At 39.1% G+C, this 20,000-nt stretch overlaps 1 protein-coding gene across 1 annotated transcript in view; it reads left to right on the top strand.

The window, feature by feature from the left end:
- LOC137988046 (immunoglobulin superfamily member 10-like) overlaps positions 1-20,000 on the top strand; it is a 49,430-nt gene that overhangs the window by 15,636 nt on the left and 13,794 nt on the right. The window contains exons 3-5 of the mRNA XM_068834110.1: positions 436-705; positions 1,270-1,581; positions 2,163-2,426. Of these exons, the coding sequence (XP_068690211.1) occupies positions 436-705; positions 1,270-1,581; positions 2,163-2,426 (846 nt within the window). The remainder of the gene's footprint in view (positions 1-435; positions 706-1,269; positions 1,582-2,162; positions 2,427-20,000) is intronic.

A 20,000-nucleotide genomic window follows, 5' to 3' on the forward strand; every position in this document is an offset into this window, starting at 1 on the left:
AATCAAAGCTGTTTGAGTTTCAATTGTTTGCTAACAGCTCCTCAAATACTGGCTAACACCTTCTTACTCGTCAGCTTGTCCTTTTGTAATTTACAGAATGTTCATTCTCCCTTTGTGACTTTTTTTTTGCCAGCTTTCTTCAAACAAATTCCGCTGAACTGTCCAGCATCCTGGCATTTGATACATTTGATTTCTTCAGTTGATCTGATGGAGAAAGCTTGGCGATCCTCGTACCTCTTGCACATGTCCTATTGGATATAAGAAATAGGTGGCCAGTCAACACTGCCTTTCAAAAAAAGGATACAAGGAGGTGTCATCATATCTCCATTAATTTACCGGGGTCAACACAAATACATTTAATATTAGTCAATTATAACCCAGCTAACAATTGCGAAATTGCCAGTTATTCACTAGCCCTGCAATTTCCTTTATTAGAATTTCCCGTACGTTTTCAAACAGAGGGCAGTCCATCTACTGGAGTGATGCAATTTCTAAAGAACAACGCCTGGAAAGCGCTTTGTACCGCACATTGGAATAATAATGAAGCAATTCTTGCCTGCCAAGTAAATGGCTACAACAACAGTAACGACAATTTTACAGACATTTGGAAAAGAGGAAATACAAGCTTGGTGAACATCACTTCTCATTCCTGTTCATCAATCATTCAAAGTTGTGGGTTCATTAACACGCAAATCCGGTGTTCAGGTACAATAGTATGAAGAAAGAAAATCTCAGTCTTATCCGTATACCATCGCATAGTTCTAACACAGGAAGTCAACTTAAAACCCTATTTGTTAGTTTATAATAACCTGTAGCTCGCTGTATAAGAAATGACTAACTGCTGGTAAAAAAGGCAAGGCACTAATTATTGGAAGCATGGCCACTAAGGTGCAGTTGGGTTGAACGAGAAAAAATGTCACACTTAGCTTTGCTGCAGAGCAGGACTTATTTAAGTCCAGCGCCCAAATCTCTAGACCACACGTCACCGTCTTTGGGACTGATGATTCTGAAACCCTGTTTTTTAAAGAAATGAAGGCCCAACTGGAACAGTCTCAATGAGTGGGCTTCCTCTTAAAACATTATCCTTGTTACATTATTAAATTAAGGATTTTAGCACCGCCTATCCTGTTCAAAGTTTTAGTCAAACAGAGATAAACTGTAGATATTGAGGAATGGACAATGAACAGAAAACAATGGTTTGTTGCAAAAATGAAACGTAGAGGACAATTAGAACCAAGCATTGCTTTCACTAATGTGTCATTCTTTCAGTTCCTGTGCGCCTAAGTGGGGCGAAAGCTAAGTATGGTGGAAGAGTAGAAGTTTTTTACCGCAGAAGGTGGGGCAAGATCTGTCGCACTAAATGGGATATCAATGATGCCAAAGTTGTTTGTAAACAACTTGGCTTTAGAGGTGTCCTGGCCGAATTCATGACTGGAATGAATACCACTGATGAAGATATACCCGTTGTAATGTCAGATATAGCTTGTACTGGACAGGAATCCGTTTTAGCCCAATGTAATCGTTTAGATGGAGAGCACAAGTGTCCGGAAGACATCGGGGCTCAAGCTCTGTGCGTACCAAGTAAGTAGTCACTTTTCACCAAGACTGTGTATTTAATCTATTCCTGACAAACAGAAGGTTGTGACTAGAGACAGTTTTTTAACTTGATCATCCTCATCATTGTATTGTTTAACATTTGTGGGGTAAGCTAAATATTCTGTACAGTCAATTCCAAACAAACTTCAATTTCAATCTTTTAACTCTATTTGGAACAACAACAACAATAACCTTTCTAGTTGCACATTTTTTATCTAACTAAACGATGGAAATTGCGAGAAAACGCAAGGACGTAGCTACAGTGTATGTGTGTACTGGTCGTAGTAGCAAAGCAGCTTTCGAGTTCACTATTACTACCCAAAATTGAACTCTGCATGGATAATGGAAAAAATGATGAAATAAATAAAAACTAGCAGAAACTGATTATGGTTGAAATAGAGGAATTTTATAGGTAACAGTTATAGAAGAATAAAACGTGTTTGCAAATAGATGTAATTACAAGACTGAATCTTTAAATTGAAAAATATTTACTACGAATTAAGACTTGCAAACACCGATGAGAAATTTTGGAAAGTAATTTCTTCCATACAATAATTTTGTTCTAGACAACGTGGAAGTTCTGGAAAAGAAAAGCCTTAGTTCGAATCTTGGTAGCACTGAAACCGTGCAATGTTCCTTAGAAAAGGAAAACCAGAATGGGAAGGTTAAATGGTATGAAATTGGCACCACTACTAGTGAACTCAATTCAAACGGGAGAATTGAGGTAAAAGGTGTCACTTTGAGAATAAAAAATGTTCAACTGGCTGATGGGGGAACATATGAGTGTCGAGGAGAACGTTACACTCGATTCTACACAGTTTACGTCAATGGTGAGTTCTTCAATGCTTAGAAAGCCATCAATATGCTACAAATCATTATTATCAACAAGAACAACAACATAATCACAGGGCCGTATGAGGCAATGTGAGGCACCTACCTCAGTCATTTCTTTCGTTATTTTTTCTTTTTTTTTTTTCTTTTTAATAATACAGGATATCAGTACTGTAAGCGTCAAGAACACCCTAAATACCTAAGAATAGAATTTGCCTTAGTCATAATTATTTTTTCTGATTACCACCATGAATCAAGTTAATCCTCCTCATCATCATAAATATCAGCTTTTGGTGGACTAATGCAAATCCTGCATTTTGATAAGCTACGCTACTAGAGGACTAGTATTAATAGTCCTCGAGTAGCGAAAAGCGTGACGCTTTCTTTCGCTTTATTCCCAAATAAATACTTTTTTAACTTGCATTTGCTAACTTTATTATCGCCTTTTTCTGTTCAACTAGTTGGGTGATACTAAAACAATTAGACCCCTCGCCCTCAAGGTCCACGGGTCTAATTGTTACAAATTTCACCTTCATCAACATTATACTAATTACCAAGATCATTACCTCCATGATCTTCATTGTCCTCATCAATCTTAAAATCCTTTGTACCAGGTAGATTTAATTTCTCGTCTGCTTCCGTTAGTGTCACTCGCTTTAACATCAGCTCTTTAATCACCCGTAACCTCATTGTTTGTTTATGTGGTCTACTGAGAATTGGATTGCAACTTAGTCATTGCGTTGCTCTTTCCTTGTTTGAACGTTAATTTCATTGCACATTACCAGCAATTACATATATTTTTCATAAGAATTCTATCAGTAATTTTTATTCATTAGAGCATTATCAGTCTCTCAATGAAGCATTTGCAGTCATGAAGCAACTGTAGATCAGTAGTTATTAGTTGCAAAACAAGCCTGAAAAAACACGGCTTCAACAGGACTTGAATCCATGACCATTAACCATCTGACCTATCCACAGGCACACCAAGGTCATTGTGAGGGTGCCCGACAAAAATAATACGTACATTTAGCCAAGCCTAAAGGCGGAACTCCCTGGTTATTTATTCTTACTGCCTGTAGGGTTAGTGAACAGAAAAGGTTTTCGAATTTTTCGCGTTTTGGTGTTTGCGACTACTACTTAATCAAATCATTTTCTTCGCTTTCTTCCGTAGAAAAATGCATTTCCTAACTAGAGATATTCCACGGTAAATTTCATGCAAAAACCCGATATCGCATGAATCACGAAGCGATGAGTGCGATATCGGTTTTTCAAGCGAAGTTTACTTTGGAATTCACCAGTTTGGCAATGATTTTTTTTCTTGAATCGCATGAGTTTTAAAAGAAAACAAGCACATTCTTAGCGAACGAATGAAAAAGGAAAAAGCCATTTAAGAGTCAACTGTCAATATCCGGCGAATAGGAATCGCGCTAAAACTAGAAACCGTCAGGAAACTTTGTCAGTTCAAGGTCAAAAAAGAGTTTTACTGATGTTCTGTTTTTTCCACTTTACCTCTGGAAACGAGATCATTCACATTTTGCGGTAAATCATTGAAATATGCCAGCTTGGCTTGGACAAGAATCGGCAAAATACGGCAATGCAACCAAGAAAGGACAAACTTCCAACAAGATCCACTCCAACAAATTAACTGTAGGAGCGTTAAACAAACTTTTCAAAACACAAGCTGGCGTTATTTATCCGTAATTTTAAGAGACCTCATTGCCATTACGTGTTTATAACATAAAGGCAATTTTTTCTTGTTATAGTCGAGGTACATCGAAAAGCACTTGCACGTTTGCTCGCTAAAAAGTCAAACTTTGTTATTTTTCGTCTTTACCAACGTAAGATGGACCAACCGGTCGATATTCAAATGTTTGATAATAATAATCTCTGTTTTACTTCCCTTTAATGTAAGGATTATGTTAAATATCTAGGTTTCTTACTGGACAATCATTTGAGCTGGAAACACCACATTGACTATGTCGCACCAAAAATAAGTAGAATTATTGGAGTTATTGCACGTCTTAGGCACCTCGTCCCTTTTACTTCTTTATTAAGTATTTATCGCTCTTTGATACTACCCTACCTGTCTTATGGTTTGGCTTCTTGGGGTCAAGCTGCTAAATCCCATCTACAAAAAATCTTAGAGCTGCAAAGCCGTGTCCTTCGGTTGACGCATTTTTTCTGAACCCAGAGTGCATACGGTGCCTTTGTTTACCTCCTCAAAAATTCTCCCACCTGGTATTTGCGGGCGGAAATGACTCCATGTAAATGGTAACCTGTTAATAAAGTGTTGTTGTTTGTAAAGTGTTGTTATTTTAGAGCAAAACAAACAAACAAATCAACTATTTCTTTACGTCCAAAAGAGTACAGATAATTTTTATTTAATTCCAGTTGAAAATAAAAATTTGAGTTTCATTTTTGAACAAAGGAAAAACCAATTAAACCACTTTTTAAGAATTGCATGTCCACAAAAATCGAACAAAAGGTGGCCACAGCTCGAAAATGGATTTTCCTCAAATTTTGTCCAGATGTAGCCTATTATGTCTCTAAATGCACTGTATAGTTTCTTAAGCCATGTGTATTTTTATTTTGGAGAAAATGCGAATTTAAGAGTTCGTGTCGAAATCATCATTTTTTTCCGCAGAAATTAGCGCTTACTTTGCTGTAAAGTTTCGCTACCAAAACCAATTCGTATCAGCTCGAAACCTCCTAAAAGCTCTTCTGTGGTATCTCGATATCTGGTTTAAGTGGTTTTTTAAAAATTTGAATCACGGCTAGCACCCGAAATAATTTCAACTTCAAGACGTCTGGTTTTACTTGACTGAAGGTACCCCTGAAACCGCATCGTTTTTCAACATGCGATAAAGCTCAAAAGCTAACGATATTTACACCGTTAACTCTCTAAGTGATCAGCTTTCAAGTGATATAAAAATTTCTTTGGGCAATTGTATACGCGCTGCGTATAAACAAGTCACCAAGTTCATGTGTTTTTGACCTTTCGACATCAAACGTCCTAATTTGCATATTCATCGAGTCACTTAGAAGTTCTTGTTTCAACTTGTTTACGGCAAAAATTGCAACTGTTACAATACTTCCTACCTGTTTATGACTTTGCTGTTGTTTAGAACCTCCAATTTTACCACAAATCACATCAATAATGTCAGCCAACAGTTGGTGTACATCCGATTACTATTCAATGCGTTCATGTACCAGCGTCAGTTCACTTTAGCCATGATGACATTCTCTTTTTATGGCCAAATTGGCTCAACCTTTTCCTGGTAAACTCATAGTATCACAAACTGAATATCTGTGCCATAAAAAACTTTCCCGTGCAGCTGGGAACCGCATTCCGTATTCCTTCAAACCCAATGTTACACGAGTTCACGTGACATTTAGTGATTTTCCGGTAAAGTTTGGTTGATGTGCGGTTTTAGACGCACCGCCTATAAACCAATAGCTTTGGCCTGAAGGAACATAACAGCAGACCAGTAGTGCTGTAAGAATAAATTGGTGTTAAGTTTGACTTATATCGAGTTTTAGGATAGTCATACCCATCCTTCCCACGAATTTCTTTCGCAGGAAATAAGCATGGAAGTCGTACCCAGACCTGAACTGCGTGCTTGCTTACTCTCATTGTACTCTCAATTTCTACATCGACACATCAGTTTTCAAGGTTACATTCATCACTTTTTGCTTAAAATTATACACTACCGCAGCCTTCTCTATTTTGCTGCGGAATTAATGGTGATTTCGACACTAACTCTTAAATTCGCATTTTCTCCAAAATAAAAACACACGACTTAAAAAACTTTACAGTGCATTTAGAGACATAATAGGGTACATCTGAAAAAAAAATTGATCAAAATCCGTTTTTGGGCTGTGCAGCTAAAATTTGAAAATGTTTGATTTTTTCTAACATGCACCATTAAAAATACGCATCCACTTAAAATAAGGTATCCGTAAAAATGACAACTGTTTAGTGCCCAAGAAAATAATTTGTGGAGTAACTTGTTCCACCAAGTTTGAGCTATTACTGGTATTCTGTTTTGTCGTTCTCCTTCTCTTTCTCTCTTTTTTCGTTTCTGTTCTAGTCATAGTTCTCCCAGGCATCGTGCAACCTTATTTGAGCTTCTAAAGATTGCCAAAAATTCGCAATAGAGAGAAAAAAGCAGTTCTCCCAGGCATCATGCAACCTTATCAGAGCTTCTAAGGATATGCCGAAAATTGCAATACAGAGAAAAAAGCAGCTCTAAACAAATTAAAAATAAACACACAGCCTTAAGTTTATATCTCTCCGATGCTGGACTTGAATAACTGCATAGCCACCAGTGTGGACCACAGCTATCATAGACCTCTTTCATAATGGCGGCCAAATAAAATATTCTTTTGTTTTAATGCTAATAAGCCTAACTAGCCTCGCTACGACGAAAAAAATTCAAAAGAACATTTGTTTCAAAATGAGGGGAGTAGGTCTAATTAACATAAAGACAAAAGAATGGAAAAGTGGTCGCCATTTATGAAAGTGGTCTATGACATTGTGTCAAACTGGATTAAAACCAGAAAAAAATGCAGAGAGAAAATATTTTCCAAACTGTTTTCCACCTGAGCACGAAAAGCGTTGACTGTTAAGCTTTAGTTGACATAGTATGGCCGTGTAGCCGGGTCGAGCCACAGTAAGCGCGTGATAAATCAAGCCTCGTCTATGTTTAGGTGAGTTAAACTGGTTTGAGCCTGCAATCCAATCGAAAACCAGTACCTGGTCAACAGGACAGAGCGCAAAAACCGCTAGACATGCCCACTAGAATCACACTTGTGTTGCCGCCATTCCATTTTCAAAATGGCGGGCGACAAATCAAAATCCACCACGTCATTGTGGAGGCTGTCACGCCGCTGACGTTTCTCTGAGAAAATTTGCAAAAAGATGATCTGAATCTGCCATCATTCAACGATGCTTCAGAGCCGTCAGGGAAGAGATCGGACCAAAACCAGTTCGCCTAAAGCAATAGAGTTTTTGAAGAGCTTCGAAGCTTCATTTGACGTTCGTTGTTTAGAGTTTTGCGTTTCTTAAGGTGGTCGGTTACTCTTTAAGCTCAGAACAGAGATATGTTGGAGGTAAATTATTTTCGCGAAACATATCAAATATGACTTTTTTTTCGTTGATATGAAAATTTTTGAGAGGTGTTTAAAGGTGGAATTCCGATTTCATACACCAAGAGAGACTTTTTCAAATCGAAGTTTGAAGAGAAGCAGGTTTTTTTACCGCTAGTGTTCGTCTTCACAGTTGTAACTGGTTTTACACAGAAAAGCGAAGTCCAGTGCCTTATACTTTCACGCCACTCGATATAGTTTGTGTGGTTTTGGGGTCGTAAGTTGTCCTGAAATGCATATAGCGTACATGTATGTTTTTAACTTCGAGTTAATATCTTGTCGACATTGTTCATACAATGTAAGTTTTCTCGCTTTATAAGCCAAGGCGACAGAGCGGCTGTCTGTTATATTAAACAGCGGCAAATATTGACAACAAACCCTGTTATTTTCTTCCCTTTAACAACGTTCATTGCTATGTTCTGTGTAACTAAAAATAAAATATGTCATCTGTCGCATCTGACTACCGGGGGATTGTGTGCTTTTTCAAGTTTATGGGACTCTTTGCAAAGGGCGAGTTAAGTTTATTCAACAAAATAAGCTGCTTTTTCCGTTTAGAGACTGAGAATGTCAGCAAAGGTGCTCTAGTTCAATGTGCAAAGCGCTTTTTTTGGCTGTTGATGCCAGCAAAACGGTTCACCACACTAGAAAATTTTTATTCACTCGCTACTGGCTCACAAAGACTACAGAATTTGCCACATGGATGAATACATTTCACCAATGAAGGTGAGTGATGCAATAACATTACAATAGTTGCAATAATAATCGGCCCTGAATTGAATTTCCCCTACCCCTCGATATAGATTCTACGCCCCCTTCTTTGTCAGTGCCAAAAATCTGCCAAGAGAACTGAAGCACTAAGTTACACAGAAATAGTCATACAGGTAGAAAACCCTCAAGGATCAAAAGCAGGAGCTGGATATTAAGCAGAGAAAAATCGAGAACGAAAACAAAAACTTTCACAAAAAAACATGAAGTTAAGTATTTGGGTTTAGCTCATTACAACAATGACATGCCAATGCCTTTGCAGTACTAACCCCCCCCCCCGCCCCCCCCCCCCCCCCTTCACCAAGACACGCACACCACTGACAGCAGTACACTGCTTAGCATTATATTGAGTGCCACTAAACATGTTTCATTTCATATTACTATTTACATGCACAGAACAAACTGCATTGAACACGATGCACAACCCCATGAATTTCTCAAATTGCTTTTGGCCTATTCTAAGACCTGTGAGTAAAACCACACCAAAAAGTTAGGTCACTATAATAAGGTAAAACAGATATCATTTTCATAATGGTTATGCTTTACAATGTAGCTGTGTCACCAAACACCCAAGGTCAATAATTTTGCTATTATTCCAACAGTAAACACTTAATGACTGGTCCCGAGGGAAACAGTTCATTTCGTTTCCCTAAAAATTTCAATATTCCCCTGAGGCGCAGACGAGGGAAACAAAATGAACTGTTTCCTGAGAGACCAGTCATTAAGTGATTTGTTATATAGCACAAATAGGAAAACGTGCAATGGGAACAGCAACGGTGGTCGTCGATCAATATTTGCAGGCAACAGTGCACTGTTACCCTCTGACGTCATAGATTTTGCACTGTTGCCCGCTCAGAGACTTTTGAACGACAAAAGTGTTTTTGTTAGATGTCATGTGGCCTTGAAGTAACCAATGAGAGCATGCTAATCTGCAGAGAGTAAAAGTAGGTTGCTGTAATACTGCACAACTTCAGTTTCTTCATAAATCAGGTATGGCTACCATTTCCTACAAACAAAAACAATGATAAAACCATTACACAGAAAGTGAATAATGACACAGTAAGCACAAGGGGAAAGATAATACCTTACATTATGAAATTTTGAACCACGGATACTGTGTTTTTCGCTCTCTGATTGGTTCACTCACTCTCAGTTAACAGCTCTTATACAGTATGACATAATATGGAAACTGATTGCGCCAAGTGTTACCACGCTGGAAACTATGTCCAAGTGTTAAGAATGTATTTACAATAATGCAAAGGGTTTTCCGTGAACCAAGAAAGCTAATCTGCAGAGAGTAAAAGTAAGTTGCTGTACTACTGCACAACTTCAGTTTCTTCATAAATCAGGTATGGCTACCATTTCCTACAAACAAAAACAATGATAAAACCATTACACAGAAAGTGAATAATGACACAGTAAGCACAAGGGGAAAGATAATACCTTACATTATGAAATTTTGAACCACGGATACTGTGTTTTTCGCTTTCTGATTGGTTCACTTACTCTCAGTTAACAGCTCTTATACAGTATGACATAATATGGAAACTGATTGCGCCAAGTGTTACCACGCTGGAAACTGATTGCCTTTAAATATGTCCAAGTGTTAAGAATCAAATGAAAATTTAATAAAACAATAATGAATGGATTTGATTGAGTTGTTGATCTCATATCAACATGCACTCATGGAATTATAATATTATTGTTCATTATTGTCTTGTGCTATAGGAATTATATGCTTATTAGTATAATTACTGAAAGTTCTCTGCACTGATTGCTTGTCATTGAGATGATTATTATTACGTGATAATCACCGAGGCGGTTTTTTCAAAATAGCCACAAGCTGTTTTGTTTAGGTGACAGACGAATAAATTAATTGTTTTAAAGAAAATGTGTATTATTCAAATAATCAACTATGTAATAGGCGATTTGCATGATGGCATCATTTACTAAGAAATTGAGTCGCTTCTATTGTCAGGCAAATTTAAATTATTGTTTCCGATATTCCCTCAGACTTTAGGAACGTTGGTGAATAAAAACCTCAAGTTCATCTCGGTTTTCATTAACCGATATTCACCTTACCTTCGGCGAAACAATAATTGTTAATAATTATTATTTGGTGTTCATACTAATTTTTAGTGTTAAACAACTTTCAGTCAGGGGTACGCATCTAACTAAAGCTGTAAGGCTATTATTATATTATTATTATTATTATTATTATTATTATTATTATTATTATTATTATTATTATTATTATTATTATGTAATGTACCTGAAGTGTTTGCATGCTTCCAAAGCTTTGCTGCACATGTGTTTTTGTAGCCGTTTTGCAAACTTAGAAATATGAAAAAGTTGACCAACATGGTTACTCTGTTAAAGTAATGTACTTTTCTGGGCTGTTCCACAACTGATCAGGACAATATTGCCAAACACTGAGTGGAAGACGCTTTGCTGCAGATTTCCTGGAATGGTTTCTGCAAAAATATTTGCGAGGAACAGCAACAAAAACCTCGCACAGATCGATGGCATTTAACAGTCAAGGTTACGTGACGTGGAAATTGTAAATCCCAGGTGTTAAGAAAATTCAACTTTGTGGCTGAAGTTCACTCACAGTTCACCTACAGCAAGAAACCCAGTGGACGATTTTATACGATCAAAGTTGTATGACCGCGTTACAGTCCTCAATAACATACAACGGCCAGCCAAACTTATTTTCAAAAGCAAAAACCTTTCGTCCATCAAGACCGAGTTGCTCCTGTAGTTCCCGAGAACAAAGAAGAATTTCGTTGCCAGTTCGCTGGTTTCTGTAAGATTTTTAAATAATCTGGGGGCAGACCAACACCCCATGTCAAGAAAATTTACAGTAGCCAAAACCAACAAAATGATACAAGAGGACGCATTGCTACTTGACATGCAGACTTGCGAAGTAATCAATCGTGTGTCCTCGACCGTTGATTTGGAATCGCAGAGTGTTTTCTCCGACCTTGAAAAAAAATTCCTCAGGCACCCAGGGTATGAGTCGTCTAACTTTCCACAAAATTTGACAAATGCTAGAGTGTTATTCTCCACTTCGATCGCTCACTGTCTCGATCGTCTCGATCACTTCGAATCTTTAGAGTTTGCGCAGGCGCAGTTACGCGAAAAAAAGCCATTTTACGTCATTATTCTCCAGCCAATCAGCGGTTTTTGCGCTCTGTCGGTCAACAGTCAACTTCAAAAAAACAGCTAACCTCGATGAGCTAGAACCGAGCCCGCGATATGGTCACGAGACACTGGTCAGCGAATACCTTGTTTGACAGCTGTCAATTGACCATAACATGGAATTGCCATATCAAAGATGTGTGCTGTAAACCAGCGTGATATTGGTCACATTGGCAGACATGGAGGAGTGGACGTACGGACGGTCAAGAGAAAATGAGGGACATAGAGGCAGAGTAGGGGCGTTGGCCGGGATATGCCCTTATCACTAAACTTATTTATAGTAAACGGAAGTCGGTTTCCCGAGACGTGCGCAAGTGTTGAGCACGACGTCATAACAAATCACTGGAGCGTGCCAACATGACATTGTGAAATGGCGTTGTTGAATATTTAATTGTGGCTTTCTCAAGTGGAATACAGGCGTCTAGACTTCGGAATCAATATTGAAAAGAGTACCGGGAAAAAGTCCTCAGGAATTTCGCAAAATGTTTCAGGTAATTCCATACCGCAAAGTAATAGAGAAAGCGTAAGCTTTGTGGTGTTCAGCCGTCGAGCGAAAACGTTCCCTCAGAATGTGATACTTCTGCTTCTTACTGCACCGTTTCTAGGACGCTGGTAAGGGTAACACCAAGGGTGAGGGTAAAGGTAAGGATACACATACTTACATACTTAATTGACCACTCCCCATAGGGGCTTTTCAGGGCCAATGACGCAATCAAAGAAACAACAGAATACAACAACAACAACAACAACTGTTAAGAGTGATTAACAAGTGCAGCTGGGAAGTTGAACCAGGGACTACCAGGAACAAATTCAGCGAGTGGTCAGAGCGGGTCTTGAACCCGGGATCTCCGGATCTCAAGGCAAGCGCCCTTACCACTTGGCCACACTGCTACACTACGAATACAGAAAGTATCCTAAACATGCATAAAAGCTAACCTTAGGCCTCAAAACTTTTGTTTAGGCCTAATTAGGCCTAAGGTTAGCTTTTATGGATGTTTACGATACTTTATGTATTCGTATCCTTGCCCTTACCCTCACCCTTAGTCTTACCCATACCCTCGTTTTAGAAACGCCTTTCTTACTGTGGTGGAACAGCACAAGAAGAAGAAAAACACAAGAAACACAAGCAGCCCAGATATTTGTTCCGTGAAAGTTTTCTTCTAGAACTTGAAGCGTCCAGCGAAGTAAAGGTCTTGAGGGAGCTTGAGAGAAAAATATTACACCTTGACAGCTCTTTGCACGGTGAAGTGGAAGCAAGTTATGGCAGCTCTCAATATTTGTCAGTGTAAGGCGAAGAGCTGTAGAGAAGATATTGGCAGTTATCAACCGGTCCGTTTAGTGTTAGTCCTTCTGGTCGCTACAAATTCTAAGTTTTCTTTTGTAGAACACTCGACGAAGGGATCTGAAGTGAACGACCATGGCCAGTGGCAGTGGAACGTGTAACAAAAGCACTGCGAGTGAATTGTTACGCCACTGAACTTAATGAGCCCATTCCTTGAAAGGGTTTGTGATAAGAGCTTATTCATCAAGCAAAGTTTTACATTTCAATACAAAAATCTCAGAGTAAATTTATTTATAAGTGTCATTTTTATAATTATTGTGAGTACCAACTGCAGAAATAAAACATTTGAATCAAAATAAGTGGCCATCTTCTTTATAAGTTTTGAAAAACAAACGGTAAACATTACATTAATTAAAACCTTCTGTTTCTTCACACATTATAAGTCTAATAGTGTCAAAGTTGAAAATTTTAGTAATTATGTAATACAGTACAGTACTGTTTGTTGATGGGGGTGAGGTACACATCGCCAAGACTGTGAGCCGGTGTCCCACATCTCATGTTATTTCATGCAGAATTACAAAAAAAAAGGAAAACATTAGGGCTTTTAAGGAAAGCTTTGGCCAACCAGAAGCTACATATGACTTTTACATGTACCTGTCAGTCTTCTAATTTCTTTGGTTAGGTGATATGATTATTTTGGTAACCTTGTTTTCTTGCAGTCTCACCTTTTCAGACGTTTTATGGGTATATGTTCAAATTGCCAATTTAATTCAAGGGAACCGTTAAATTGAGTTTTTAATACATGACATCGTTTGGAGTCTTCAAAATGAACAAATCACATTTTTATTACATTACCATTTATCCATAATTTAATAATTTTGAGATGACTTACAGCCTGAGTATTGCTTTATGAATCAAGGGAACACAGTGTCATGTTTTGGTAGAGACCTGCGTTTTGAAGGCTTTTGTTTTGCATTGTGTGATTCCAGAAAATATCCATACATTTACCAAAGAGGGCCATTGAGAAGGCTCTCAATAGAGCCAAATTTGTTTGTTAAGGAAAACAAACAAAAAAATTAATGAACAACTCAAATCAGATTAATAAGAGATGAGGGGTGGATTGCTCAAACAAAAAAACCCTGTGTTGGGGAGCATATCACTGTATACCTTGACAGAACTGTCATTTTGATTTTGATAATAATTATTGCTCGTCATTGCTGTTACGCGTTCGAATGTTCTTGAGGATGGGTAGCTTGCAAACTAAACTGAACGCAGGGTTGTCCGAACAACAACAAGAAGTTTCATTCCAAAATGAACGTAGTTCCCACGAAGTAAATCTCTAAACAGCACGTACTCGATAAACTTACACGGCCTCCGCCAACTTGAATAAACATTGCTTCTGTCACACTTGACTAAACACGGCTAACGCCAACTCTCTTCGCTTGTGAAAACTAGTTAAAAACATCGCTCAGACTCGCTTGATTATCTACTTTCACAATGAGATTCTAGAACTTTCTAAAAGGGTAAACAATCTAATTATAGAAAGATTTTAAGACACACCGATTTGGAAACGTTTACGCACGAGCCCAAATATAAACATACGAACTCTCGGGAAGCTTCTAGAAAATAACGCTAGTTACGCAATGCTGTTTTTCGTAACATAACCCCCTCTCAGAAGAAATTTCCTAAATTTATCCTAAACGAGATGCTTCCGTGAAGCATACACTGGGTTGCCTGTGGTACGTGTTAGAGAAAATCAGAAGGCACTGAATTGTGTGGTATTGAACTACAGCATTCCGGTCTCTGAAAAATAACAAATAAAACAGAAGCGAGAAACATTGGCTTCTGGGCTGACATGTTGATAATTTTTGAGTTCCCGCGCAACTTCTTTTCATCACAAGTTTAGACGTGCCCTCTGAGCATCTGACAGCTTTGTAATACCAAAGTTCACTGAAGTTAATCCCTAGGGGTTCAGCGGGGTTAGTGTTTGGATGGGAGACCAAAACAATGTACCCCTGATTAAACAGAAGCATCGCACCGAAAATACTATGAACTCTAACAAATGCGAACTCAGCAAGGTACATATTTTGTTAGCTTGCTTTATGCAAAACAAGAACATCATTCTAAAAGCTTATTCTACGCAAAAAGTAGGTTCTGGAGGTAATTTTGAGAGTAGAAATCAAGGTTACGCGGCAGACGGCAAATACAAACTCACGATTTAATTCAGTTAACACACCAGAAGACGCTAACCTCATTTTGACAAGAAAATGCTTTACTATTGCCATAAAAAAACTATCCACTTAAGCTCGCATATCACATATCATAAAACATGATGAATTCATAAAGGCCACCTTTTCCAGCGAACAATTTTTTGAAACAAACAACATATTTGCTATTAGAGGCAAAAACCCCTTCTATTTCATTACGTGGGTGAAGAGAAGAAACTCAATCGTGTCAAATATGCGCAATATAGCAACAAACTAAATTTCAGGATCAAACCGTTTCCATGAAGAACCCTTTCCTTAAATAATGAAGCACAAAATACACGACAAGCTTTCTTTCAAATAATTCTTGGCTGTTACATTTCCAATTATTTTTTTTACCTGAAGACTGTGCAGAGTTGATCACAGATCCACTTAAGGTGTTCGATTCGTTCTCTGTCTTTGTTGAACCCATAAGTTACCAGAGAATTTTCCATTTGGTCTCAGTGTTCTACATAACAGCACACTTGGTTAAATATTATTTTAGAAATACAGCTCACTTTCATTTCGGCTCGACGGGCGATTGATTGTTGTCGAAGTCCATTACTCGTCGCTTTTGAGATTCCAGGTGTTGGTTTTCACCGCCTGTCTAGTTTATCCAACTGATATTCCATTATTGAGCTTCATAAGGGTATATTTTATTCAAAGATCCACTAAAACACCATTCGCGTTACATGACTTTCAACGCCATTGCAGGCTAAGTTAATGATTCTCCTGTGTCCACCAGAGAAATCTACGCATTTCCACTACCCTCTCGATCTTAAGAAAATACGCGCAGAGGGCTCTATGCACAAAGACACCACTTACCAGGGGAGTGACAGGCAAGACGTTTACCGACACGGAAAAAAACAATAAAAAAATAATCTACCCATTTTCCGACTGGGATTGCCATACGGCAACTCAGTAACAAGAAAAATTGCCAAATACGGGGCAGTTCAATGTCAATAAACTTATTCCTCTTAATGGCTTCAACTGTGAATGATTAACTTGCAAAAACATAGCCCAACGCATAAGACGTCCGTTGGCGAACTTAACACTTCTCGTGTACTTTAAGGGTTCATGGTCCGTCTGAAGAACAAAAGAAACTCCGTACAAATAAAGATGAAATCTCTTGATACTCCATACAATCTCTAGGCATTATTTCTCAATTGTGGAGTAGTTCGTTTCTGCACTTGTCAATTTCTTGCTTGCGTAGCAAACGGGAAACAACTTCTCATAATGTTTCTGCATTAATACTGCACCGTTTCCACTGTTGGAGGCGTCCGTCCTTAAGAAATAGGGTTTAGCTGGATCGGGGAGTCGTAGAATAGGCTCACTTGTTAGGTAAGACTTGATTGTTCGGTAGGCTTTCTCATGTGCTTCACCCCACTCAAGTTTATTGGGTTGGCCTTTCCATGTGAGATCAGATAAGGGCACTGCGATCGCTGCAAAGTTGGGGATGAAATCTATGTAGTATCCTGCTAGACCCATAAATGATTGCACCTGTTTCTTTGTACTTGGCCTTGGGGTATCTTTAATTTTCTGCACGTTATCCTGATGTAAACCAATCACTTCTTGCTCCAGTCGATGGCCTAGGAAATCCACACTGTTTACTCCGAATAGGCACTTAGTAGGTCTAATAGTCAACCCCGCTTTACAAGGCGCGAAAGTAGCTCTCTTAGGGCTCTAATATGTTCCTCCCACGTACGGATGTGAACCAATATATCATCCCAGTAGAAATCGACATCAAGTAGATTTTCTAGCAACTTCTTCATTGCACGCTTCAGTGTTGCTGCCGAGTTGATCATTCCAAACGGCATCTTCAAGAACTCGTAGGTCCTGTCAGGTGTTACGAACGCCGTTTTCTGTATGTCCTCCTCTGGTATTGTTATCTGTCAATATCCCTTGCTAAAGTCAATTTTTGAGTACAACTTGTCTCCACTAAGCTTCCGAAACAAATGTTCAGCAGTTGGCATAGGCTCGGGATCAAATACAGTTAGTTTGTTTAATTTCCGATAATCAACGCACACGCGATTTGCGTTGTCTTTTTTCAGCACTACTACCACAAGTGACGCATACGGAGAACTGGACTCTCTAATAACTCCCATTTTGATCATGCCGGCAATATCTTTTCTCAGTGATTCTGTGATGCTATAAGGTACTGGGTGAGGTCTTGATCTAACCGGCTCGTCTGCAATGAGTATAATATGTTGCTGAACGAGATCTGTTGCACCTGGTGCTTCAGTAAACAAATTCGTGAACTGTTTAGCCAGATCCGTAAATTCATTCCGTTGCTCATCCGTCAGATTTGGTCCGGTTTTAACATCCTCGATCGATTCCTTGGCTACATATCCACCAAGCTCTAAAAAATCAACTTTTTCTCCCTCTGCATCGTCAGCTTTAACTCCACAGTCGACAGCATCGTCTATACACGTAGCGCCTACTCCACCAAAAGTGGAGTACAAAGTACTTTTTAAGAAGGTTAGCGTGGTAAACTTTCTCTTTGCCTTTTACTTTCACTTTGTAGTCATTGAGACCTACTAAAGAACTAACTTCAAAGGGGCCCTTCCACTGCATAAGTAGCTTGTTATGGTCGGTAGGTAGCAGTACAAGCACTTTCTCACCTGACTCGAACATCCTAACTTTAGATTTGTGGTCGTAATAGTGCTTTTCTTTCTGCTGGGCTTTCTCCAATTCACTATGGGCGAGTTTAAGGGTATCTACTAACTTCTCTCGTAACTGGAAAACGTATTGGTAACTGTTCTTTACCTCAGGCTCGTCAACTTCTTTCGTCCACAGCTGTTTGAGTATAGCCATTGGTCCTCTAGCAGCTCTTCCATATAGCAGCTCGAACGGTGAAAAATCAGTGGACTCTTAGTGGGGAACTTCACGATAAACGAACAAGAGCGGTTTATATAGCAATGCCACTGTCTTGCGGCTGCTCACTACACAGTTTCTTCAGCATAGACTTCATCGTTCCGTTGAACTTCTCCGTCAAACCGTTACACATCGGGTGATAGGGTGTTGTTGTAAGCTGTTTAATGCTTAGTAGTCGGGTGACTTCTCTCATGCAGTCAGAAACAAACTGCGTACCCAGATCACTCAGGATTTCTTCGGGTACTCCTAGACGGCTGAAGATATCTACCAATTTCTTGCTACAATCTGTGTGTCAATGTTCTTTATTGGCACAACCTCAGGGTAGCGAGTCGAAAAATCTACCAGTGTCAAAATATATCTGTGTCCTCCTTGATTCGGGGAACTGATAGGACCAACAAGATCTATTGTCACTCTCTTAAAGGGTTTATCAATCAGTGGCATCTTCTCCAACGGTACCTTCGGCACTGATCCCTTACTGACGGTCTTCTGACAAACGTCACAGGCCTTGCAAAATCGGGTTATGTCACCTTGAATTCCAGGCCAATAAAATGCCCTCTGGATCTTGTCTGTTGTTTTCTTGATGCCCATGTAACCGCCCATGATCCATCCGTGAGCTACTTCCATTATGGGGCGTCTCAACTTCTCAGGTACCATAACTACTTCTTTAAGCGGTTTACCACCATTCACGTAAGGGTGCTTGTACAGGCGGTACAGTATTCCAGATTTTTCTTCAAATGAAATCTTCGCCTGACCCTCCACTAGCACACCGTCTCGATCCCAGTACTTACGCAGACTCTCATCTTCTCGCTGCATCTGCTTGAGCTTCTCTCTATCTACAATATGGCTTTCACGAGTACTAGGCACCTTTAAGGTCGTGCGTTCTCCATTTTCTTGGCTTGACTTCGGGTAGTTACTGCACAAGCCTCTTGCCACCTGGAATCTGGATTCTGTGGGTCCTTTGTATTACGTACATTACCAATAATTAGGTCGTAGATTGGATCTGAAAGGCACTGCGCTTCTACATGACCCTTAAGATAAGGCGTATCAACATAAATTCTTGCTATAGGCACCTTCCTCGTTGTGTTTTCAATAAGCAACATGACGTTAAAGTCTCCTGTGAACTGATCCTCGGCAACAAGGTCCTTCTTGACCACAATTTCACTGCAACCGGTATCTCTTTGTTACGAAAAATAGCATTGCGTGACTAGCGTTACTGTCTAGAAGCTTCGCGAGAGTTCGTAGTTTGTTTATATTTAGGTTTGTACGTAAGCGTTTCTAAATCGGTGTGTTTTGTAATCTTTCTATAATTAGAGTGATTACTAATTTAGAAAGTTCTAGAAGTTTATTGTCAGAGTATATAAGTAGACGAGTCCAAGCGGAGTGTTTTTCTAACTAGTTTTTCACAAGCGAAGAGAGTTGGCGTTAGCCGTGTTTATTCAAGTGTGACGGAAGCTGTGTGCATTCAAGTTGGCGGAGGCCGTGTAAGTTTGTCGAATACGTGTTGTTCAGAGTTTTACTTCGTGGAAACTACGTTCACTTTGGAATAAATCTTCTTGTTGTTGTTCCGACAACCCTGCGTTCAGTTTAGTCTGCAAGCTAACTTTCCTCAAAACATACGAACTCGTAACATTGGGGGCCTGTCCGGGAGAGGAATTCATTTGTTTGCTGACTACAGAAACCAGGAAAGGACAATTCAAGAGGGAGTTACAAAAAGAGTAAGAAGAACTGTACAAAGAGAGTATATTGTGTTTTTGCTGTGAAATTCTGCTATGGAAATGGAAAAGCTTTTGCAGATGGGAAAAGAATTTGGATTGGAAGGAGCAAAGCTGCTCGAGTTTGTAGAGAAACGCAGACAGTTTGAAGAAGAACGAAGAAGGGAAGAGGAAGAAAAACAAGAAAAACGAAGACTTTTGGAGGAAGAAAGAGAAGAAAAGCGTAGGCGGTTTGAAGAAGAAAAAGAAGAGAGGCGTCGATTACTTGAAGAAGATAAAAGAAGAGAAGACGAAGAGAGAGAAACTAGGCGACAAGAACGCGAACTAAGAAAATTGGAGATGGAAGCT

This window comes from Montipora foliosa, unplaced genomic scaffold (genome assembly GCF_036669935.1).
Source record: "Montipora foliosa isolate CH-2021 unplaced genomic scaffold, ASM3666993v2 scaffold_404, whole genome shotgun sequence".
Lineage (NCBI taxonomy): Eukaryota > Metazoa > Cnidaria > Anthozoa > Scleractinia > Acroporidae > Montipora > Montipora foliosa.